The following is a 24,518-nucleotide window of genomic DNA, read 5'->3' as shown; positions in this document are numbered from 1 at the left end:
GACTCACTACTACAAGCTCCCCTGGTCAAATTCCTAAATTTTCACTGCCCACAAACCCCACTTGCTCAGAAAAACATCTTTAACCTGGCCTTGCTCTGCCCAGCAGCTCATCTGTCACGGGACAGACAGTGACTTTATTTTCTACCCTGACTCTTTTCAGAGCCAAGCTGAGGATAAAGTGGTGAATTCTGACCCATCCTTGCCAGAAACACTTTTAATATCAACAGTTTTTGCATTAAAAAGGGACAAACCCCGTGGCACTTCAGCCACCACGCTTCTCCCTCCCCTTTAGCAGCGCTGTGTGTCAAGGGGGCAAAGTCAGGGGAGGATTTAGAGCTTGAATCTTCACATGACAGATACTTTATAACTGAATGTAGTTTAAGAAGGTCAAGTCAGCTGTTGCCTTGCCAGGTTTTGTCATTAGTTCCTCCTGGATATCCTCTCCAGCCTGCCAAGGTAGGTGAACTGACTCACCTCGCACAGCTCTGCGCCTACTGACGCATGTTTGAGCTGGGAGTTCCTGGGATTCTCGTCAGGATTTCTTATTTCCCCACAGTTAATACTTAACCCCATCTTTTTTTTTTAAATTTTTTTTGTGATGCTGGGCAGTCTGTTTTTAGCAACATCTTGCTCCAGCCATATTTCATCAGTGAAACCCCAGAGGTTTCTTCCGGAGCTCTGTGGCAATGCCCAGGTCACACCACGCTACGTTTTGTCCTCGTGGTGCCAGTGTGAAACAGGAGAAGTGACACCACCCTGCCTTGCCTCTCAGCAGATCAGAAAGTTCTCTGAAGGGCAAATTCAAAGCATCCTCAGCTTTTGGAACTTTCACAGCCTTCACTTGACCGCGGGAGTTTTGTTCTGTACAAGCCACGATGATGGTGAAAAAAAAGAGCTTAAAAGCGATGTATTTTTGTGAGTCAGCAAAACATCTCACGTTTTAACATTCCCCAACACCTGGGCAGGTGTAAAAAACCAGTCCCTAGCTGGATATGCCAGTGAGGAGACCGGAAGGCAGCTCCACCAGGCTGCATTCCCATAACTTCCAGTGACTCACAGTGCCTGGCACTATCATTTGTTAAAGCAAGAGTGAAGCAGGCATAATAGCTATTTACTAAAAACAGAGGAGCGTGATTAGCTTTAATTAGCATTGTCAAGTGCCTTGAGATTGTCAGGTACAAGATGTGGGAGAACTAAGTCTCATTAATTATGTTATTTCCTGCAGCCTTAAGTGGCTTGGCCAGTCCAGTGACGCTTCCGGAGACGGAGCTGCTCCCAGTGTCCAACACATCCCTCATCAGAGGGTGGAAAACACTCCCAGACAGCCCTGGAAGATGTGGCTGCCCAGTAAAGGGTTGTGGAGAAGAGGAGGAATCAAGAACAATCAGCTTATGTGCTGCAGGACAGCCACAGAGCCTGACAGACAGGGACAGAAAGGCAAAATGACATGGCAAAATCCAGGCTTGGAGAGAACTGAATGCCAAAATGCAGGGAAATGAAGAGCAGGAAGGAATGGGGGCAACAGGGAATATGATTCAGGCCCAGGGCACAGCACTCCTGGAAAACTGGCTTTTTATCCCCCCCAAAAAGATGGACTATAATGTGTCTGGGGAAAAAAGAAATCCAGAACCACAACCAGCATGGCACCACCAATAGACACTGATCTATCAGGTAAAGATCTGCACTGAAGAAATGAAAAATCTTTGAGTCAGAGCAGTTCCCTCTCTTCCATGGACTTCCCTCAGCTTCTGGAAGGAAAAGGAAACCTGTCCTTAGCCATTATTTACTGTGATGAGATCCAAAAGACAAGACCTTCAAATAAAGAGGCACAGAGAAGAGGGAACATCCTGAAAGACCAACTTACAGGTCTCTGTCAAGGAGGGGAAAAGGCAGCTGTGTATCCTGGTTTCCAAGCAATAAATTCACTCTGCTACACCTTGGACATCCTGATCAGCTTCAAAACAGCCCAGAGAACTGAGCTCTCAGTTTCCCCACTCCAGACTCCACTCTGGGATCCCTCTGCTCCAGCACTCCCTAGATGACCTCTAATGAAGACTCTGCTTAAGCAAACAAAGCTCTGCCAGTTAATGACCACGGCCCAATGAAAGCCTGGCTTTATTGGTGTCCCTTCTACACACACAAAGGCAAGACCGTTGATGCAAGAATAAGAAATAAATTATTTTTTCACTCCTCTGCAATCCTTGCAATGCTTTTGTAGTACCACACCAGATGAAGGAGCTCCCACTTTCCAAACTGCCAGCCAGGACCTACACCAGAGTGACCAGTTCCTTAATTAAATTCCCTCTCAGCAACAGGTATTCAATCCATGAGTCAAGGAGCCTTTGAGGGAATGTGGATTTACAGGTAGGGATGCTGTCTTCTTCGACACAACCCTGACTCAAGTGCACACACCAAGCAGCAAGGAAAGGAAACAATTTATTCAGAATCTATGGATCCAGAGGACACAAGGGAGCTCACGGATCAAACACAGTTTTGCCAGTTAGTCCAATCCTGGCACTGGGAAAGACACACCTGCAAAGGAAACTAAAATAAGAAATAAATAAGAGAAGCACTTGACATCTCCATCAGATGAAAGCAACGTCTCTGCCCTCCCTACAGCGTTGCCAAGCTCAGCTTCAAAGCACAGCCCTCACTTTTACACGGCCTTTCGGCAGGAAACAAGAATTAGGGATCCAGGGGGAAAAGGAGAACATCTCAATTCCCTGCTGCAGCACTGCCGTTACACAGCAAACAATGTTTACAAGGAACCAGAGGCGTGGATCCAGCACGATGAGATCTTGAACAGAATCAGTGGGAGTGCTCTGCGAGGATGAAGTCACAAAACACATCCTTTCCAGGCAGAATCCTCTCACGGATTACAAGGCGAGCTCCCTCAGTATCTGCTTGTTTACAACCCTCTCACTCAGCACAGGCCTCCCTGCACTGCCCAGCTTTAAGTAACTGTAAACGCATTAGGAAAAATCCTTATCTGGAGCGGGGAGCAGGGCCCTGAGGAGGGCAGGGGCGGGCAGGCAGGGCAGGAAGGCAGGTGCTGTGCTCTGTCCCGCCCTTGCCCAGCTGCACGTGAGGAACACTGGTCTGACAGGCCTTCCTCGGGCTGTTTTCTAAGACACAAAAAGGTGGGGACAGAGCCACGCCAGTAAATCCCAGGGTAAGGGGGTGAGGATTCCACTTCCTTTTTTCCTACCTCTTAAAATCAGCTTTTAAACGTGGACATTTCAAATCAGCCTGGCTTCAAAAATCAGCATTAAAACCAGCAGCTGCGGACCCATGGCTACCTCTGTCACCTGGAACTTCTCAGCCTTTTCTGGCTCAAACCCAGAAGTTTCTATGGAGATGCAGAACCCCGTTAGCACCTCACCCTCACCCCTGCACCTCGGCGGAGCTCTGCAGAAGAGGAAGCAGCTACACCCTTATCAGGTGCGACAGCAACAACACAGCCCAGCTGAGTTACCCCGCGCCCGGTTTCGGTGCTCCGTGCGCCAGCACTGCCCTGGGAGGGGCAACACTGCCCTGCAATCCCTGTGTCCCCCCAGGCGCGATGGCAGCGCGGTGGCACAGCCACAGCCGGGCACGGCCCGGGCTCCGGGGACTCGCAGCGCTGCTGGCGAACGGAGCTGGTGCCGCGGGGTGATGCTGCAGCTCCCGAGCCCCCCGGGGAAGATGCTGCAGCTCCCGATCTCCCGCACACCCTGCACCGGGCGAGGGTCCCACCTGCGGGGTCAGCGCTTGTGGGGCGTTTAGCGACACGGCGGAAAGGGTGGCGGGGAAGGAACATCTCTGCTGCTCCTCCTCCTCGTTCCCCTGTCCGGGGGCACCGAGCCCCTCCGGCCGGACCTGTTGCCCCCGCCTCCATCCCCTCGCCCGGCCGCGCACACAAAGGCCGCCGCTCGCCCAGCCCGGCTCTCCCACCGCCAGCACCGGGGGCTCCCCCACCTCCTCTAGCGGCCCCGCTGGAGCCCCCCGGGGATGCTCCGCCGGCTCCGCGGGCCGCGGGGCGGTGCGGGGAGGGACACGGGGACACACGGACACAGACGCGGCTGTGGCGCAGCTGCGCGCGGCCGCCCGGCCCCGGCCCCGCCGCGCGCGGCCCGGGACGCTTCTCCTCGGCGGCCGCTCGCCCCTCGCGCCCTCACGCTCTCCGTGCCGCCCTCACTCACCGCGGCCGCACCGAGCGCGTCCCGGCCGGACCGAGCGCGGCGGCCGCCGACGCGCACAGAGCCCGCAGCGCCTCCCCCGCCCGCCGCCCGCTCCCTCCCCTTATACCCTGCCGCCGCTGAGCGACGCGGCCATCAGCCAATCACCTCCCTCCGGCACATAGCAACACGCCGCCGATTGGCCGCCGCCGGCCGCAGCCCATTTCTCACGGGCCAGTCAGAGCGCGGCGCTGGCGCGGCGCTCCCGCCCCGCCCCGCGCGCACCGCCGGGCCCGCACGCAGCGGCTGCGGCGGCGGCAGCCAATGGGAGCGCGGCTCGCGCGGCCGCACAACAAACACGGCGCCGCTCTTAAAGGCGCCGCGCCGCCCGCGGGGACGCACGCAGGATGCGCGGGGCGCGCTGCGCGTCCCCGGGAGTCCCGCCGCTCCCGGGTTTCGGGGCCGTGCCGCGGGGAAAAGGGGCCGCTGTGGTCACTTTCCAATGGCTGCGTGTTGTTTCCGTCTTTCCCCGCGCAGGTAATTAGCGCACGTTAATGAACGGCCGTAATTAGCGGTGTGGGGTGCGCGGGGGGAGAGTACAGACACAAAATTCAGCAGTACTAGCCCCAAATTCATCGATATTAACCCCAAACCCCACCAATACTGACCCCATAATTCAGCAATATTAACCCCAAAATCCACCAATACTGACCCCAAAATTCAGCAATATTAACCCCAAAACCCACCAATACTGACCCCAAAATCCACCCCCAAAACCCACTAACAGCAATCCCAAAATCCACCCGTTTAACCCCCAAAATCCACCAGCACTAACCCAGCTTCCCCAACCCGCCGCAGGGCTGATTACAAATGAGGATTTCCCATATTTCCCCAGGAAATCTCCATCCCAGCCCTTGCTATGAGTTTTTCCAGCGGTGACAGTGGCACTTTTGTACCCAACCAGATGTGCTCAGCCAGCCTGAGCACCCGGCGAGTGCCAGGGCACAATTAAATGCCATCCCCTCCAAGCTCTGTCATTAAAACCAGAGCACCCAGCAGCTCAGGACGAGGTAATTTGAAGGTTTCTCCCTGCACGTTTTTAGTCCCAGCTCAGCCTCTGAGTGCTAATAACAGTAATTCAGTGGATAAAGTACAGGTTTAATAATCCCAGGAGGGTTTGGGGTGGAAGGGAGCTTGAAGTCCATCCCATTCCAGCCCTTCCCACCGTCCCAGGTTGCTGCAACCTGGCTTTGGACATTTCCAGGGATGGAGTTTTTAATTAATATTTTCCATCTGTCCATTCCTCACATCCAAGGATTAATGTTCTACATCTTAGGGGCTGAAATATATTTGCTTTATGAGATTATTCTTCTAACACTCCCTGCTTAAGCAAATTCTTAATGATATTTTACTGCAGAATTCCTTAGTTGCTAATTCCTGGTAACGATAAGAGCAATGCTCTGGTTCAAATGTTAAATATATGGGGTGAGACAAGGCAATATTTCCATCAATTGTGATATTTTCTGCGGGTAAAACAACATTCTACCTTTGTGCTACAAATCATTTCTCTTCCACACAAGCAAACCCCACCCCTCTGTTCACATTACTGAGCCAGCTGCCAGCTGGTTAAGAGATTCCACAACCGGATTTTAAATACTAAATGACATTTTTTTCCCCCACCCTGTACACTCGTGGCACAATTCAAACACGCTGTTAACAAAGATCCAAGCAGCAGGGTAGTTAGCAGCTATTAAATACACCCAATAAAGAGGAAAATTGCTGTGTTATCTTTAGCCAGCTGCAGGAGGAGGCTGCTTTGAAGGCTTACTTTAAGCTTCTTCTTTTCTTAGATAACCTCCTTCCTTCCCCAGCCAGCAGCAAAGAGCAAACACTTTTTCCAGCCCCTCTCCCCGCTGCTAAAAGCTCTGTGTTTAACAGATCTAGACGAGGTTATCAGCAGGAAGTGGTGACAGAATTTACTTGAACTTTAAATCGCCCAGAAACCGCAAGAAACCATCGGCAAAACAAATTTATATCATCATGAGGCTGCTGCACAGCAGTGAAATTAATTTTTTCCCCAATCTGTGCAGGAGAATTCTCAGTCTGCTGATAAAAACACATTATTATTATTATTAATAAGGTGAACATGAAGATTCTTTAGACATACACAAATGTTTCTACTGTAATAAGATTGAATTAGGGCGTTGATTAATTGGAATTATATTGCTTTAAATTCAGCATCACCATGGAAATTTGGGGGCTCACACAGCTTGGAAGTTGTGGAAAACAGAGTTTGATTAAAAAAACTTTGCCAGGACAGCTTGAGCAGCATCATGAAAACTTTTCCTGGGCTGAGTTTTGGGGAAATCTATTCTTCTTTTAAAAAGTCTGAATTTTGGCTCTGCAACATTTGACAATTTAGCTTCAACTGAACAGCTCAACAGGATTTTTAATTTCACTATTTGCAAACACTCATTTTTTGGAGCCTGAGCAGCACAGCTACTGTTTTGCCCTGCTCAGTCTGACATCACTTTAAACCTTATTTATCATTTAGACAAGAAAAACCCAACTGATCAAGCAATATTGCAAGGGGAGAAAGTCCCAGATCACCCACTGAGGTATTGCCTCAACATCTTGGGAATTAAATGTGTTTAAATCTGATAAAAATCTCAGTTTCTTGGCACTCCCAAATTTTATTTGCAACAGATGTTAATGGCCTTGTGATCAAGATAAATCAGCTGATATTGCCTTTTTTCTTTCTTTGTAAAGTGGGAATGCTCTAAATTTTTTCAGACACGAGGAAAAATGCTGAAATTTTCAGCATTTCAGATGTTTCCACCATTAACAGAAGTAGTTTTTTCCCCCCAATTTGCAGCATCACTACTTTTGGTCCAACAAGAAACCAGCCAGCACCCCCCAGTGCTCCATCCTGCCCCAAAAATCACCAAGAAACGACTGTAAAACTCAATCCCTACAGCTGATCCCTCGTTTCCCTTTCCCTAGCAATACTCCCGATTTTAGAATTAGACATTCCCCCATCCGATGGCAAAACTCGGAATGTGTAAGCTTTGAAATGCAGCTCTGCACTGCGGGTTGCCCATCCCGCCTGGCTCCGGGAATCCCTCTGGAAATCCATCGGGAATGCTCGGGCTGTGGCGACATCCCGCGGCAGAGATGGGATATTCGCGATTCGTTCAGCTTTTGTGGCTTTGGTTTGCTACAAAATTTCAACCCTTCTCTCCAGGGCCGCGGGGAATTCCAGGGGCAAAACAATGTAAAGGAAGTGTATCCTGAAAATTGCTTAAAATACCTGAATCTCGAGCCTTCTTGCTTTGGATAAACTGCTGGGAATTCTGAGTGTTTTGTTTGAGCTGCAGATTTATGAGAGGTGACAGCACCTGAAGTGATCACAGAGAAATACTTTCCATGTTAAAAGACATGTGAACATTCCTTAATGCTCCTCAATTCTGGTTTACTACACATTTAGGATGTGCTGTAAGAAATAAAATGCCATACAGAGCCAGCTGGGGAATCCTCTCATCAGCCTGCAAAAATCCTTTAGAAGTTACTAAATATTGTAACATACAAACCCTCACTTCACCTCTCTTAGCTAAATATGAACTCTCAAGGTTTTAAAATTACACTTGACCTTAAAACCTAATATTTAATGTAATTTAATGACAATCCAGTAGTAAAACTGAATTTACCTCTTGGACTAGAGGAAATTTTATCCTGCTCATCATCAGAAAGGACAAAAACTTGCTGCAAGTGGAATTCCTGTGAACACAAACTCAAATCAACTACACTGTAAATACATAAATCAGTCTCAGAAATTAGGTTTTTAGGGAAAGAAGTCACAACTAGCAAGCATTCAGTTTTAGATCTTTTATGAGCAAAGATGTTTTAATGTGCCACATTTCAAAAGCATCAAATCTTTCTTCACATGGAAAGAAAAATCACTTCATAGCTTTGGAGCTAGAGAGGTCCACGAGACTTTCAGCAAATTAAAAGTGCATGAAATACATGCATCATCCTTCATACATAAAACAGTTTGCAACAGGGTTGAGAACACAGTGTTAAAACAATATTTAGAGTTAAAAGTACCTGAAAGGAATCTCTCCTTGGAGAGAGATTAACTGAACATCCTCCTGGACAGCTGTGCAAGTTCTCAACAAAAGCTTTTCTGTACAAGTGGTTTAAAAATCACACAGCCAGTTCTGGAATATTCAAAACAAGGATTTGCTACAACAAATGTTTAACAGTTACCTCATTTCCATGTTATTTTGTTACAAACAGTTATCATGGCCTAAGCCCTGTGCATTGGTGCTGGGATTCATCTATGGAACATTATCCGCCTCAAGAGATCTAACTTGAGCTCTTGTAATAAAGCCCAAACAGGTGAATGAATAAATCCAGCAGCTTTTCCAGCACTGGACCTTTTCCCTCCCAATCAAATTTCAGTTATTGAGCAGCAGATTTATCCAAGAGAGGTCAATGTATGAACAGCACAGTCAGAGGCTACATCAGATGTTGGGACACTGGTGGTCTGACAAAAATGTGGTTGAAAAATGTGCTGAGAATCTCTGAAGGCAGATCTCTCCAACTCTACTAGAGAGGAAAAATATTAAAATTAAATTGGAAAACACTGTCGTTTCAATACCTGTGTTTTGTCATTCAATACAGAATAATGGAAAATAGATTATTTATTGAGTGACGAGGGAAACTTGAGATAAAGGATGTCAGAGATCAAAACTGGTATTTTAAAACTTAGCTCTACCTAACCTAAATTTAAAAAAACTAATATATAAGTGCTACTTGATGGTATTCTCTAAACCAGAATTATATTTGTTTCTTAATATTGATGCACGTGTTGGAAACTCAACAGTAATAAAATTGAGTTTAAAAACTCCACATTGCATAAAAACTATCTGGAGGTACAGATTGGTAATAACCCAGACTAGAACAGAAAGGTGGAATTTTTTAATTCACTTACTGAGCTGCATGTGGAACATCTTCTACAACTATCCTGTGGCTTCTACAAACAGGCAGAGCTGTGACTTGACTGATTATTAGCACTTATGTGACCAGACAGAACTGGTCTGGAAGGGAAACAGAAAGCTTAGTACCTAATAAATAATTTCATCCTTTTCCCCCCGTGAACAGTTAGGAAGTTACATTTTCCTCTCTGCCATTCAATAAGCAACAAGGCTGATTAAATTAGGAGGAAATTGAATCTGCAGTCATCTTCACCAGGCAGATATTCAAAAGGACAACATTAACTCATTTGCCCCCATCACCACATGTTCACTTGAATTCGAAATGCACTAGTTTTTTTCCATTTCATGCAGACATATTCCTCAGAAAGGAACTGTGCTGCAGAAACAAACACTCTCCATGCAGATGGATTTGGCATTCTCACAACCTCCCGACAGGCAGTGGAACAGCAAAGATGCTCCACAATTAGAAGTATGGCACAGGAGCTGGGGGTGAAATACAAACCCTCCCAAATCTGAGCTACCAAGGGGAAAAAATACTTAATCAGTTTTGAGCACAGTGGATACACCTTGCTGTAAATATACATCTGGCTACTGTGTTGATTATTAAGATCTGTCATTTTCACATGAAGTTCCTTCAAGAAACAGACACTGCTGGAGCAGAACTCTTGTTTAGTGAGAGCATCTGATGGTTCAGTGACTGAGCTCTATACATTGGGTCTAATTAAGCCACAGTAATCCAACTCCTGAACCCCCAGCCAAGGCACATGGGCACTGCAGGCTCCAACCTGTCTGACACATGGACAACTCCTGCTCACAAGGACAGAACAGCATGGGAAGCTTCCAGAAATATCTTCCTGCCTAACCCCCATTCCATCATACCTGGGGTTTCCTGGATTTTGCCAGTTATTTCCATGTCTGTGCACATAAACTTAATGGATATTGAATGTACTTTTGTGGAGAGAAAAGACTGAAGTCTACACACATTCTAGATTGACACTTCCTCCCTTTATAAATATACACATAATTCTGCTTTGGGTGAATTCATTTAATAGGAACATTTTTATTTGTCCCCAAAATTCCTGACCAAACTGAAGTCTTCTTTGGTCCCTCACCCTAAAAACAACTTCCCCGTTCAACAAGAACCACAAATGTGCAAAAGACTTTTAGGACATTGTGAAAAGGCTATTTCAAAGTGAGTGAAATCTGTAATAAGTGCAATTTCCCATCCTGGAAATCCAGCTAAGGTAGCCTGACAGGCAGACCAGAGCCAGGGGCAAACCTGGACCCTGCAGTGGAACTCAAAGTCAAGCCAAGCCCAGATTTAAATACTGTATTTAGACCTAGACCAACAAGTCACAGTGTTGCCATCACCTCAGAAAGGGTCTAAATCCAATTCCAACTCAACTTCAGCTTTCTTGTCAGTGAGAATTATGGAGTCAATCTACCCTGAATTAATTTTGGCTAAAAAGTGACCACCTTCACTGACTACACTTCACTTCCTGCCCAGACACAGTCTGCTTTGCTATTTCTCCTGAACCTGTTTTTTTTTTTTCTCTAGAAGTTATCTGAAATCTAAAAGCAACACAAGAAATGCAAACACACAGGCTACACTTTCAGAAATTCTTCAGTTTCTGCTCACTAGAATATAAAACTGGAATAACTGACATGTCCTGACAGCTGCTTAGGAACACTTGTGACAGATATTATTATCTACAGGTACCTTATCAGGCAACTTGCTTCCTAATCACCACCATTTGTGAAGTGTGCTGTTGCTAAATGAGCTATTTACAAATGTAAACTATGTCACTGAAGTTTTAAAATAAATAGACAGCCTTTACATTAGGTAGTGACTTGACAACAAGGTAACAGATCATCAATTACATCTTTCCAACAAAAATGATCTGCGCATGCTGCCCCAAATTATTTTCTTAATGAGGAAAATCCTTGGCTCACAATCTATCCTGGAAGAACTTTCTCAGTTTTATTCCTTTATGCTGGATAATTATGTAAGAACTCCTTCAGTTTTGTTGGATAGTCTGTCATCACTCCAGTAGCTCCAAGATCAAATGCTCTCTTGTATTCTTGTTCTTCGTTCAGCACCCAAATGTACACCTATGAAATGGGATACAAGAATCAAGTTATTATAGGAAATAATAAATTTTTTTAAAAGGCAATTTTTGACTCAAATTGTTTAATCTGAAAGAGATGCTGCTGCATATTTAAAATGATAATTAGTTACACTGTGATGCTGCACACAAACATACCAAACTTTTCCCCCTCACCTTCTCCAAGGGATATTTTTTGTGCTGACCAACTGCATTACCTGAGACTTCAAATTCTTCTAAAAGTCAAAATGTTATTTTGTGAAAATCCCACAATAGATAACGAGTTTCACAGATTTTATAGGCTTAACTTTAAAGTGGGAAAAACCCCCAAATTTGAAGGGATTTAAATGACAAAGTCTTTTACCAGGTGTACAAATCTTCCTTTGCAACCACAGCACAGCAAATATAACAGCAGCAGCTTTTGCTCAGGAACTGAACAGCAATTTATGGTCCCAGAAACACAAAGAACATGCTGGGGAGAACAGAAACTCATTTTAAGGCTGTGTCTGTGTGGTTTGAGTTCTCACTTTAGCTTTGCTCCACTGTACCTGAATGCCTCGAGCTGTGAGGTGGTCAAACAGTGCCTTCCTCATCAGCAGCCTGGGGAAGGAGAGGGAGATTAATTAACAACTTCAGGTATATATGGAATTTTCAGTGTCTGTTGATGTCCTGCAATGAAATTTCCATACAGTGTGTAGAGTCAATGTTTTCCACAAGTGATTAGAAAGCTAATTCTAGAAAATTTCCGATGTAAAGATCAAATCCAGCAGATAAATCCTTCATCTTACAGGTACTTTATACCATGTTTGATGAACCAATCACTGTGCTTTCAGAAAAGATTTTATCCTTCCCACCAAAAGACATGAAAATGTCCTGGCCACTGAAGAAATTAAACTAACAGATGTCAGAGACAGGAGCAAGTATCAGGAGACACTGCAGTCACTAAAACCTATGACTGAATTCCCTCTGAAGCACAGATAGTCTTAAAATGCAAAGTGTTCCTTGTAAGGCAAACAGTGTCTCTCCTCTGACAACATGATGAAACAGAGACATCCATGAAATCTGCATTCTGCATCTAATTGCATGTTAATTAGCTGAGCACACTTAAGGACAGAAGCTTAACAGACACAATTGGAATAATGCCCACTGTTACTGCACCTTAGGATGTTTCAGTGTATGGAAAATAAAAGCATAAAGCACAGCTACATAAGATTTGAATATGATTTATCCTGCACTGACAAAAAGCTGGAAGAAACTGAAAAAATATAATTTATAGATATAGCAAAAGCTGATCTTAGTTGCTTAAGCCAACTTTTAATATAAAGGCAAAATATAAATAAAAATTTAATCAGATGAAGATCTTACGTGTCAGCCAGCCAGATAATAAATTTCTGGCTTCTTGACATCTTCTCTGGTTCTTTCAGCCTGTTGAGGAAAAGGAAACAAAAAGTTATCAGAGCACAGATTAAAATATTAGTTGAGATGTTCCTGCAAAAGGAACATGAAGAATTAATCTTGCTCAAATTAGAGCAGTAATTTCACTGCTCAAGACAGTGACTTAGAATTGGGTTACACAAGAGAAATGAGCTACATTTAAGAGAAGCAGCAGAGATGGGAATTCTGCAGCATTTTGAGTGAAGAATGAGAAAGATTGTGGAATCTCATATCCACCCTATTGCTGACTTGCCTCTTGGCCCTAATCAGGCTAATTTGTTCTCAAGAAAAAGGGAGAAAAGAGCAAGAAGAATTAATTTTAAGCACAGAACTGCTATGTATTACTGCATCCAGAATTCTCTCAGGAACACCCAGAAGTGCCTAAACCAACAGCAGAGTAACCTCAGCCAAAGCACACCAACAAAACCAGTGCTCAAGGAGGCACTGTGGTTCACCTGCTTTACACAATGGGCTGTGACTCACTTGAGGATGATGGAAGGCATGGGAATCTCAAGGAATTCCTCCTTGAAGGGAATGAAGGGCAGCAGACCAGTGTAGAACAGGCCGAGAAGCAGGAGGACACGTTGGGCACAGAAGATGATGGGAATGTCAGAGTTCTGCAGGAAAGATTCTCAGTTATTTTGGGAGAATGTGGAGTCTGCTGCAATTAAATTTACTCATCAGTGCATGTCTGAAATCTAGCACTCATAGCTAAGATTAGGCTGCCTTATATGAATAAATCTAACTGCTGTTCAGGTAGGAAATGTGGTGCTGTTCTGCACAGATAAATGGAAAAAAATCAACTAGATTGAACTGTGAATCAAATTAGTTTCACTCAGGTGTATAACTCTGTCTTGGTTTGAAAGAGAGGTGCCTCCCCAACCTCCGACAAACTCCCGTGGACTAAGCACAATTTTAATTTAATTCTAAATTAGGAAATTCCTCAGCACAAAAAGAAGTAGAATTATAGCTATGAAACAACAGCTTTATGCTGATGCAACTGTGTCCACTAGTGGCCACATCCATTATTTCCATGCAAAGAAACACAGTAAGCAATCCTTGAAAAAATTGCTTTTTATCAGATACATGATGTGCAAAACAGGCTCTAAGAACTCCTGGCATAAAACTGCAATGCCCTATATTTCATAAAACAAGAATAAAACATGACTAAGCTGAATTCCTCAAGTACTTTATGGCAGGGTAGAGGGGTGTTAACTGTGCTTGTCTTATTTTAGCAGTACAGCAAGCAGAATACAATCTGAGCACAGAATTTCTCAGCACAAGTAGAAGCCTGGCCTGGTAGGTTAAATCTTCATTTTCAGGGTGATTTTCTGCAGGTTTGGTCAGCACACAGGAACAAAGCTTAGCTGGACTCAGCCTTACCTCCTTGAAACACTTGGATACAATCTCGTAATTGACATTCCCCCACACGGTCAGGTGCTCTCTCTTGTACTGACTCACCAGCTCTGAGACCTGCAGCACAGAAAGCACAGCTCTCACATGGATTCATTGGAAATTAAGTGCAGCATTATTTAATTGAGACTTTACTTGCTTTGGAAATCATTGTAGAAAAGAGAGTTTCCTATTCTGTCTCATCATAAGAGGGTTGTGATGCTTTGATGGGAAATAAACAGGCAATGATAAAATACCATTATACCTACAAAAAGCCCTATAGAATTTAAGAAACCTAAATGACAAAATAGTATTTGCTGGCAAGCAGATTTCCTTGTCTGTGTTGAGCACATCTACACAATAACATCATGTTTTTGTGCTGTTTTGGGGGGCAACAGTCCCTGAGAAGTACAAACCAAATTGTAGTGCAGCAGTTTGCAGTGCTGTGAGCAGTTTCTCATCCAAATGAAGCATCCTAAAGAGCTTTTTGCTGAATATCTTGCACAAGATCCCTCTTCTGTCTCCTGTATTACCTCACACAGGGAGCAAGATCCAACATGTGAAGGGTGAAGCAGTCCAAGAACACATCCTGGCATCACAGACTGCCACAACTCCAAGAAACTTCTCTTTTGGAATACAACATCATTGCACTGCCTTCACTCTCAATTCAGCACAATTCTCACATACCTTTCTGATCAACACGTTGTTGTTCATTTTGATGTCAATGTTGACAGGAGTTTCTGGAAATGCCTCAAACACCTCTTGCAGGAGTGGGATACGGTTGTCCTCCCCCTCACACTGACATTCTGGGGGAACAAGAAACTTGTCACTGCTGTGGCCACTTTTAACAAACCATAGATAAAAGCAGAAATCTTAGAGCACTCATGACCTTAAAACATTATAAAAAGTACAAAGTTGCTAGGATTATCACATTTTTAAAAAAAAAATTACTCCATTCAGCTGTAATTAATCATGACAAGCTCATTTCCATAATGAAAATGCCCTGAGCATGTTGTACATTTAAGTTTTAACTTCATGAAATTCACTCATTTAGCAACAGTAGGAGTGCAGGCAATGTTAAAATCCTAAAATAGCAAACACAGGCTCAGTTGCCACACAGCAAATGCAATGAGATTAATGTGAGAAAGACCAAATGAGAACAAAATTTCCTTCTGAACCCTAAGTAACTACTGTACTGGTTTATACAGCCAGGATTATGTTTTCCTTTTAAAACTTCTCTTATGATATTGAGAGAAGCAAATCCACTTTTCTACTCCCTTTGCCAAAGCAGCAAACTGCCACACTACAAAACAAAACTCAAAGAGCAAGAGAAACATCTCACCTTTCTGAAATGTGACATCCAACTTGCAGAGATAGGGTGGAAGTTCCTTCAAAAGAAAGAGAAATGGAACATTAATTCAAATGCAGGGATATAATCATGACCCTTCTCCAAAAAATTTTTTTTAAATTATAAGCCACTTATCTTTAAGATCTTCTCACCCATAAAAGTGATTTAGTAGTGTCACTTTCAGTTGTTACTTGAACTATTTGGCATTCTTAGATTTGTGTCACCTGTAGTTGAATAAGGCAAAACACTGCCAGATGCCTGAGAACTCTGAAAATTCCACTGTCAAGGCAGGGGGGATTCATCCACCAGTTTTCCCATTAAAAAGTTGATAACACCAGGAAGAGCTTGTTGATTAATCTCTGTCATCAGTGTGGCAAAACATCCCAGCTCCAAATCCATTCATCCAACCTGATCCTGGAGGAGTTAATCACCCTCTGGAATGTGCTAGGTTGGATCCTCTGACTGCACAGGGAGTTTAGTGAACTTTGAGAGTGGTTTTTTGGTTTGGATTTTATTAAGATGAATCCTCCCCTTTGGTTTTGGGCATCAGGCACACACAACCCCCTGCATTTTTCAACACAACCCACAAATGCATTTTTCAACACCCCCCAGCCCATTTTCTCTTCAACTCACCGAGTATTTGAGGTCAGATATGTTGACATCAACCCCTGTCGATCTCTTCAGGTTCTCATCATGGGACACAACCACTTGCTCATCTTTGGTCAGGTGACAATCCAGCTCCAACATGTCTGTCCCCAAGTTAACAGCACTGCAAGGAAAGTTTGCCTTGAACCCCTTGTGTGCTTCGTGCAGCTCCAAACCCAACACATCCCAGAAACCAACCCCACTTTGGATGCTTTATGGCGCAAGGAGTCCTCACAATCCTGCTGCAAAGCAAGGAGCAAACAACTCTGCAGCAGTAGGAAGCTGATGCAAGAATAAACAATGTCTCATGAAGCAGAGATGGGGTTTTTGGCTCTGTCTCCCATAGGAATCAGGAAGTGAACCTATGGATTGCAGGCTGGCAGCTCAGGATTGAGAAAGCTGCTCCTGAAGGATTGGGTCAGAATTTGGAGTGGGATGTTTATTAGCAGCAGCACACCTGCCCACTGGAGGAAGTGAGGTTTTGAAAAAAGTAAGTAAATTTGTGGTAAAAACCTACAAATGACTGGGGGTTGAAAGCTTTTTTTCACTTGATTTACATTAATTAGGAAGGGATGGATCAGGAAATTAGCAGTGGGGCTTTCAGGCTTTTGGCTTTTCTGGGTAGCAAAACCACCTTAAATTATTATTTTAACACAGAAAGTTTTTTTTTTTTTTAAATTGAAAAAGAAATAAACCACTAAACATCCAGTCATATTTCTCAAAGAAAAATAGTTATTACTGTTCCAAGCCACTGCTCTGAAAAGTTCTAATCTAATCCCAAATCCACTCCATAGTAGCTTAGCTTATATCAGGAGTAAAGGCAGCAGAAAGTAATAATGATATTGATAAAAAATAAGTACAAGAAACCTCACACTGGAAAAAAAAAATAAGCTTTACTGCAATGAGAAGTGAATTCCTCATTTAATTAGAAAAGAGGTGTCATTCCAGCAGCCAGATAAAAGCCTAAATCCTTCCTTCAAAACCTTCCTTTTATCCACCTCTGAGCAAACCTACAACACCTGTGAGCTGTGCCTACATGGGACCCAAAGCTCTGTAAATTCACTAGCAGCCTTTTCCTCATGGGCTTTATTGGCTGCTGAACACAGGCCATGAACATCCACAAATGCAGGAACAAACAAACAAACAAACAAAAAAAAAAATCAGAACACACTCCCCAAAGTGTTTAACACAATTTCTGGTCCAGCTGGGATAATGATCAAGAGGAGGGTTGTCAAATTAAAGCCAATTTGTGAACTGTTTTTCAGTGCTGCTAATTAAGAATTAGGAGAGGAACAAAATCCTGTTACATATGGAAGAATCACAGGCTGTTCTGGGTGATTTTTTCCTCCTGAGGGAAAGCAACTCCAAATCTGCTGCAGGAGACTTGCCAAAACTGGAGATGTTCCCATGTAGTACCATGTTTTATCATGTCACCAGCAAATTTCATTAGCAATATTACTTGCTTAAGAAAGCCAGGGCTGATGCTGCATGGAAAGGGGAGAACAAGAACTTTCCTTGTTAACAAATTTGAGACTTTGCCAGGCCCTTAGAGCAGCTCACTGCTAAATAAGCTTCCTCAAGTGCTGAGCTTGCCCAGCTGGAAATCAGTTTGTTCTGTCAAATTCACACTGCTCCAGAGAAGGCTCCAGATTCAGAACATCATTGTGGATTCAGATCCAACTGCTCCAGAACTCAAGCTGTGAGGCAAGCTCGCATTTGCAGATTAGAATGAGAGTGCTCTGGCTTAAAATCTGTTATTTTATAATCTAAAACCACCACAGAAGCATTTAAACAGGGTAGAACAAGATCATAGTCCTCCCCCTAATCTATTATGCATTTTACCTGATTTAACAAAACAAAAAAAATTATTTGGTACAAAAATCTTACTATAATTGCTTTCTAGAATATTTGTAAATTAGACAGTATAGAAACTGTAATTGCCAATAAAGGCCTCCACACATTCTCTTCTGGATTCAAGTACAGCACCAGCCAAAAGTTCCTGCTTGTGCAAACCTGCAGGAACAGCTCCTGCAGACACACCCTGTTTGGTTTCATGCAGAATCTGATGGAGTATGAATTGATCAGCTCAGATCAGCTGTTTGAGCCAATCCTGGTCATTTTTCACCATCCAGATCACTGATTTTCCACCCCACTCCGTTTGCTATTTTACTTGTGAAAATGGGAATGAGCAAAGGGGAAGGACAAAGACTTTACTCCTTCCCAGAAGGAGCCAGAAGATTTCCAGTGCCTTACAGGAGGAGATTGCTCTGCTTTCTGCAGAGGTACCATGGCTCTGTTTACTCAGCTGAACTTTGCTATTGACAGCTGTGATGAGTTAAAAAACTGGACCTCAATGCATTTGTTCCACCACAGCTGTAAAATAATTAAAATGGGCAGAGGAGAGTCAGAAAAACATTTACACAAAATGTATTACCCCTAGCATAATCCTTACTCTAAGTACTTCTGCTTATTTCTGGGAGTAAAATAAAAATAAGTTATGGTGTAACTTCCTTTGCAAGCGCCCTTCATGTACAGAATGAGTGTGATATGAAATGAAAATTAAGAAATGGTTAACAAAAAAGTAAGAAGCACTTTCCAAAATGTCTGGTAGCAGACTTGAAAAGAGGCAGGCCAGCAGGAAAAAAAAATCCCAACAAAAAGCCACACAAAACTATGCTGAGCTTCCATGGAGATAGAAAATAGTGCAGTACTTTCTTTTCTTTGGTTGGGAAAGCTGGCACCCCTCAGGCTGCAGGGAAACAGCAAACTGATGAGGCTCCTTAGCACAAAGCAATTTAGAAAAACCCCAAACAAAACAAAGAGGAGCCCACATAATGTGGTCCCTTCTCAGCAGCAGCTGGAGTTTTAGATATGCTGCTTCTTTCTCAAATGCCTTTGAGAACCTTGTTAAAATTCACTACTTAAATGCTGGAGGCTTAAAAGGCTTTCTGGTCCCAACCCCATTTTAAACCCCTGGATAAGAGGCTTTCACACATTGCGTGACTGCAGAGTGTGTGTGCAGGAAAAAAACATAAACAGCAGCATATTTAGCTTTATAATGATAAATAAATTAATAGAAGTAATCACCATTAAGCACAGTATTGTTTGCTGTTTTATTGGCTAGCACAGATAAGGCCTCAGGGGTGTGTTCCCATCTGTTCTTTTGCACAGACCATAATTTGTGGTATCCCAACTCCTTCTGGTGAAACTGGAGTGGATGTTTGGCAATCCACAGAAGCCATCCAGAGGAGAGATGACTTTGAGAAATAGGACACTGTAACCCCAAAGAACTGATAAAGTCCCTCCTCCCTTGATTGCTTCATTCACTGAGAACGCCTAATTTAGGTGTTATCATCCTTTTGTACTCACTGGTGAAAGGCTGCCATTGTGTTTTCCAGGTTCTCTCCAGCACCTACAGAAAAAGCAAAAATAAAACATGTGCAAAATTCTTCTCCTCCCCTCAGTCCCACTGAAAATAAATTTTAAAAATAACAGATTTTAAAACGTGTATATTTTGAGAAACCAGGATGAAACTCAAGGCAGAAATCCCCATTGCCACCAACATACCGAAGAGACACGACCTTCTCCAGGTAAAATAATTAAAAAAAAAGAACTTATCTTGGATTTGTGTAACACTTTGAATATACAAAACAAAGTGTTTATTTCACCAGAGGTATTTAGCTAGGACAATAAGCCTCACAGGCAAGTGAACAATATATGCAAAAAGTCTATTTGAGAGTTGGTGGGAAGAGTAACAAGAGGGAAAAAAAAATTCTAAAAAAACAAAACAAAAAAAAAACCAACTATGAATAAAAGCACCCAAGACACTCTAAAGCTGACACTCCCTAAATGTATAACCCAGCAGATGCTCAGAGAGGTGACAACCTCTTCCTTCAGTACAAGGATATTCCCCAAATAGCACAGATCTGTCAATAAAGGTTTGTGCTGCTGGAGAAGGGAGGAATGAAACACACATCAATTTCAGTTAAGAAATGAAAGGGCAAGCAAATTTAATTTCCTCTCAGGCAGGAATAACTCTGCAACTCCTAAGCCACCATTCTCTATGTAAAAAAATCTTTGAAAATCAACCTGATCATGGACTGGAAAATGTTGTCCTTCTCCCCACCTGAGAAAACAGGCAATATTGCAGACTGAAAAACAAAACAAGCTCATGAAGATCCACGTGCTGATGAAGATATCTATGCAAATTTTAACTACTCTTTGATAGTAATGAAGGACAGACTTTGTAAACAGCAATTAGAGGTTCCAATTAAGGCCTTGCCTATTAAGAAGACCTCACCACGACATACTTACCTAAGCCTGTGTTCAGTTACTTAATTAAAGCAATGCACAACCAGCAATTTAAAATTGTTGTTCGCAGGTAGGTTTACAAAATGGAAGAGTTAGAACCATAATGACAAAAATCTGCAGGGTTTATTGTAAAAGTGAACCAAGGGACAAAGGAGAGCACCAGAACCTCATGGTATCCACCTGCTGATTGCCTAACAAATGGAAAACCCCTGCATAGGACCTGGCTGATTAGTTACAAATTAACTGCAATAATAATTGAGGTTTTTTGATAACTTATCAGCTGTGGCAATACAGCCCATACATGCTGATTGGTGAGGGAAGAGCAAAACACCTGAGTCAAGTGTTGGATTTGTGAACAAAGCAACAGTATCTTAACATCCCTAGGCAGAAAGTTGCAAAAATAAAACTTTCAAGTGGCTGGTTTAACAAATCACATGGCAGGGAGGTGGTCAAGTACCAGGGATGGTGAGTCAAATGCCTGACTTGTAGTATTTTGGGGAAATGAGGAACAGAGTTAAGAGATCAGCTGAAGGAAGAATTTTAAATCAGCAACCACACAGGAAAGGGAGCAAGACAAGTGGTTTAATCCAAGTGGTTTTTTCTCCTGCAAAGTGAGAAGGCTGGGCTGACCAAAGGGCTTCTGACACTTCCTCAAACACACCTCCAGCTTCATGTGCTGCTGCATGTCCCAGGTGGAACTGATCTTTCCCAGTCAAAACGGGCACATCCAGACATCCAGAGAGCATATTGCCACTCTGAAAGCACCACCATGGTCAAGAGGGAGCCAACACCAAGCACTTGGCTCACAGACATGACCCTCTGAAGTTTTTGGGGCCAGCAGGTCAAGATTGTTCTCCTCTGCTCAGCACTGGTGAAACCACAGCTGGAACACCATGTCTAGTTCTGGGCTCCAAAGCACGAGACTGGCATGGATCTACTGGAATAAATGAAGAGAAGGGCTGTGAAAATTAAGGGGTGAGAGACTGAGGGTGCTGGGCTGCTGCCATTGACAGAGGACTCCAACACAGAATATCAAGACTCAATAATTGTTCTCCGAAATGACCAGTTTTAAAATTATGCAGAAGTGGAGAAATAATTCAGAGATGATTCCACAAAATGAGATCAAATTCTTGAACGAAAAAGCAAGTGAAATAAAACCCCTCAGACTGAAAAAAACTTCACCTACAAGGTTTCATCTCAGAGACTGAAAAGCCAAACAAGTTAAGTGTTATCTTGATCTCCAAAGTTAATTGCAGTAATGCAATAAGAAACCTGACACTGAGTCTAAAGCTACAGCATGACCAAAGCCCGAGGAGAGCTCAAGTCCCAGAGGAATTTATGTTACAGGGTAAACACCCCAGAGAGTAAAGTGTGAGTGATCTTCAGCCTCAGACAAGCGAAAAGCTGCTGCAATGTTCAGGGCTGCCCTCCTGCCTCCGGTGGATTTCACAGGACACAGAACAATTCACGGACTTTGAACGCCTGAGGAATAATCCTCCCTTAAGTGAGGCTTTCCTGCTGAGCCGATGGAGCTTAGAGCAAGTGGCCCAAGCACTCGAATTCAAGGCTTAGGGCTGTGTATCTTAACCAAAGTCCTTGCAAAGGAGTGAGAACAGAAGATTAAGGGGATCATACCAAGTTCCAACAAAGTCGCCTGAAAGTTTTTAATGGCTTACAAAAAAAACCCCCAAAAAACCAGGAAACACTCAAAATTAAGCATCTTTTCTTTCACTAAAGGAATAATATACCTACCAAGAAACAGATAATATGCACATTCCACACCAAAAGACTTGTTTTATGCTGTACTTAAGACTATAGTTATAATGAAACTTAAAACTGTTGAATAAACCAAATGAAAGAAGTATCAGTTATAAAATCATTAAGAGATCAGCTCTGTTTTTTATATTTTGATAATTCAAGGCAGCAGAACTAGTTAAGGACTGCTGGCTAAAACTGATCAACCCCTGCATAAACTGACACAAAGTATGATATGGAAAACTTCATCAATTTTTCAGGCATCTCTCCCACAGAATATCAAAAAATATTTACTGGAAAACCAACTATTTAAAAAAAAATCAAGTCAGGCAGCAGGGAAAAGCACAGAACTGATCTTCACAGAGCAGGAAAACACAACTTACTGCATTTTTTTCCCTCCCAAAGCTTTGGAAAAGGTAGAAGAAACTTAAAACCCTCTTTTAGCTATTTTAGACAAGATCAACATGCCTGACTCTCAAACAGGAATGGTTTTATCAGGGTTTTAGCAGGGCACTGAGCCATTCACTATCTGTCTGCAACACCAAGGGGAGCAAGAACAGGGTCACAGCAAATTTTATTCCCCCTGAAAGCAGAAAGAAAAGCAAACAGGAGGTCACAGGCAAGCACATTGATCTCTTGTACCTTAGAATTAATCTAAGCAACAGCCAGACGCCCCTCTGGTTGGGGAGAGAAATACCAGGACAAAGAATCGTTAGAATAAATAAATAAATAAATAAATAAACGCGTTTGACAAGGAAAACATCACGCCCCACGCAAAAAAAAAAAAAAAAAAAAAGCTGATTTTCGGCTGTCGCTGCTGGACTTCGGCGATTAATGCCGCGCTGAACCGAGGCACTGGTCAGCAGGTGGCACCTAAAATTAGGCTGCGGGAGGAAGGTTTAAAGGGAGCTCGCTGCTATCCACGGACACCGCGCAGCCCCTCACGACCCTCCGGTGCCCGGGGGCCACAGCAGAGCCCGGGGGCCGTGAGGGACCATTGCCCGGGGGGTCGTGAGGGACCATTGGCCAGGGGCCGTGAGGGAGCAGCGCCCGCGGGCCTCAGAGCCCTGAGAGCCGGGCGGGGAACGTCCCTCAGGAGCGGCGGAGAGCAGGACGGCTCCACACCACCCCGTTTATCCCCGCGCCCCCTCACTCACCGCCGCGGTGCGAGATGTGCCGGCAGCGAAAGCGCTGCCGCTTGGGCCGGTGGAGCAGCCCGGGGCACTTGAGGAGCAGCGCGGATGTGAGGACGTATCCGCCCAGCGTGGAGAGCACGTAGAGCGTGGCCGACATCCTGCTCCCGTCGCCGGCCGCCCCGGCCCGTGTCGCGGAGCTCCGTGTCGGTGTCGCTGTCCCAGCCCGCAGCCGGCTCGCGGCGAGGCGGAGCCGCTGCGGGCGCCGGAGGCTCTGAGGGAGCGGAGCTCTGCGCCCGCGCAACCGCCCCGGCGCGGGGAGGAGCGCAGCGCGCAGGCGCGGCGGCCCCGCGCCCTTCCTTCCCGCCCTGCCGTGAGGGGCTGCGCGCCGCCGCCGCTTCACGAAGGTGGTGTGTGGGGATAATTCTTAATTAGGTGATTTAATTGCCCACCGCGCCGTGCCGGCTGCCCGCTCCCAGGTGGAGGGATGTGTTTTCCACACCCCCGCCCAGCGCCCGCCTCAAGGGCGGGGCTGGCGCTGTCAAAAACCACTTGGCAAATGCTGTGGTGTAATTTTCAATTTTCTTTCGTTTTCCACCCAGCTGTCCCGGCTCCCTCCTCAGAGGAAGAAGGATGTGTTTCCCACACCCAGCCCCTCAGAGATGTCATATTCCAAGTGGCAGGGATGCGTTTTCCCCACATAGCTCCTAAGAGATCATAAAATCATGGAATGGTTGGGTTGGATCTTTAGTGAACACCTAGTTCAGTCCATAATGTCATATTCCGAAGAGGAGAGATAGATTTCCCACACCCAGCCCCTCAGAGATCTCATATTCCAAAGGAAGAGATGTGTTTTCTCCATCCAGCCCCTCAGAGATGTCACATTACAAATAGGAGGGACACATTTTCCTCACCCAGCCCCTCAGACACCACAGAATCATGGAATGCTTGGAAATCTTCTTTCAACACCATCTAATCCAACCCCTAATACTGTATTCCAAATGAAGGGATGTGTTTTCCTCACCCAGCCCCTCAGAGATGTTGTATTCTGAGCAGAAACCAGGTCTCAGCTCCGGTCATGCAGTATAATTACTGTACTATAGCAAACTGGCATATTAAATTTTGTGTGCATGCTAATTAGAAACAAATATTCTAGAAATTAAATTAGGTCTCAGCATACAGCCTCTGTCACTAATACATCTTACCGCAGTTAAAAGCTGATTTACTGGGGTTGATTTTTT

General features: G+C 44.2%; 2 protein-coding genes across 2 annotated transcripts in view; both read right to left on the bottom strand.

Annotated features, from left to right (window-relative positions):
• Window positions 1-4,284, bottom strand: part of YPEL2 (yippee like 2) — a 31,867-nt gene extending 27,583 nt beyond the window's left edge. Inside the window, exon 1 of the mRNA XM_085078458.1 lies at window positions 4,182-4,284. The gene's annotated coding sequence lies outside the window, so the exon portion shown is untranslated. The remainder of the gene's footprint in view (window positions 1-4,181) is intronic.
• Window positions 4,285-8,027: 3,743 nt separating this feature from the next.
• GDPD1 (glycerophosphodiester phosphodiesterase domain containing 1) lies at window positions 8,028-23,743 on the bottom strand. The gene is made up of 10 exons (XM_085078455.1): window positions 23,302-23,743; window positions 19,448-19,490; window positions 16,067-16,202; window positions 15,428-15,473; window positions 14,773-14,891; window positions 14,077-14,166; window positions 13,177-13,310; window positions 12,625-12,684; window positions 11,808-11,859; window positions 8,028-11,266 (listed from the first exon to the last, which is right to left on the bottom strand). Exons 1-10 carry the CDS (start codon window positions 23,435-23,437, stop codon window positions 11,144-11,146), a joined length of 939 nt encoding a protein of 312 aa, XP_084934581.1. The 5' UTR covers window positions 23,438-23,743; the 3' UTR covers window positions 8,028-11,143.
• Window positions 23,744-24,518: the final 775 nt, after the last annotated feature.

The sequence above is a fragment of the Lichenostomus cassidix genome, chromosome 19 (assembly GCF_008360975.1).
Source record: "Lichenostomus cassidix isolate B80296 chromosome 19, HeHo_3.0, whole genome shotgun sequence".
Taxonomy (NCBI): domain Eukaryota; kingdom Metazoa; phylum Chordata; class Aves; order Passeriformes; family Meliphagidae; genus Lichenostomus; species Lichenostomus cassidix.
This window is presented reverse-complemented; position numbering and strand designations above follow the sequence as displayed.

What these genes read in the sequence shown, in the direction of transcription:
- GDPD1 (XM_085078455.1), bottom strand. Translation starts at nt 23,437, where the DNA reads ATGTCGGCCACGCTCTACGTGCTCTCCACGCTGGGCGGATACGTCCTC. An exon ending in ACAATGGCAGCCTTTCACCA is followed by an intron (nt 16,203 to 19,447) that starts GTGAGTACAAAA and finishes CTTTCCTTGCAG; the next exon opens with TGCTGTTAACTTGGGGACAG. An exon ending in ATGCCTTCCATCATCCTCAA is followed by an intron (nt 12,685 to 13,176) that starts GTGAGTCACAGC and finishes TTTCCTCAACAG; the next exon opens with GCTGAAAGAACCAGAGAAGA.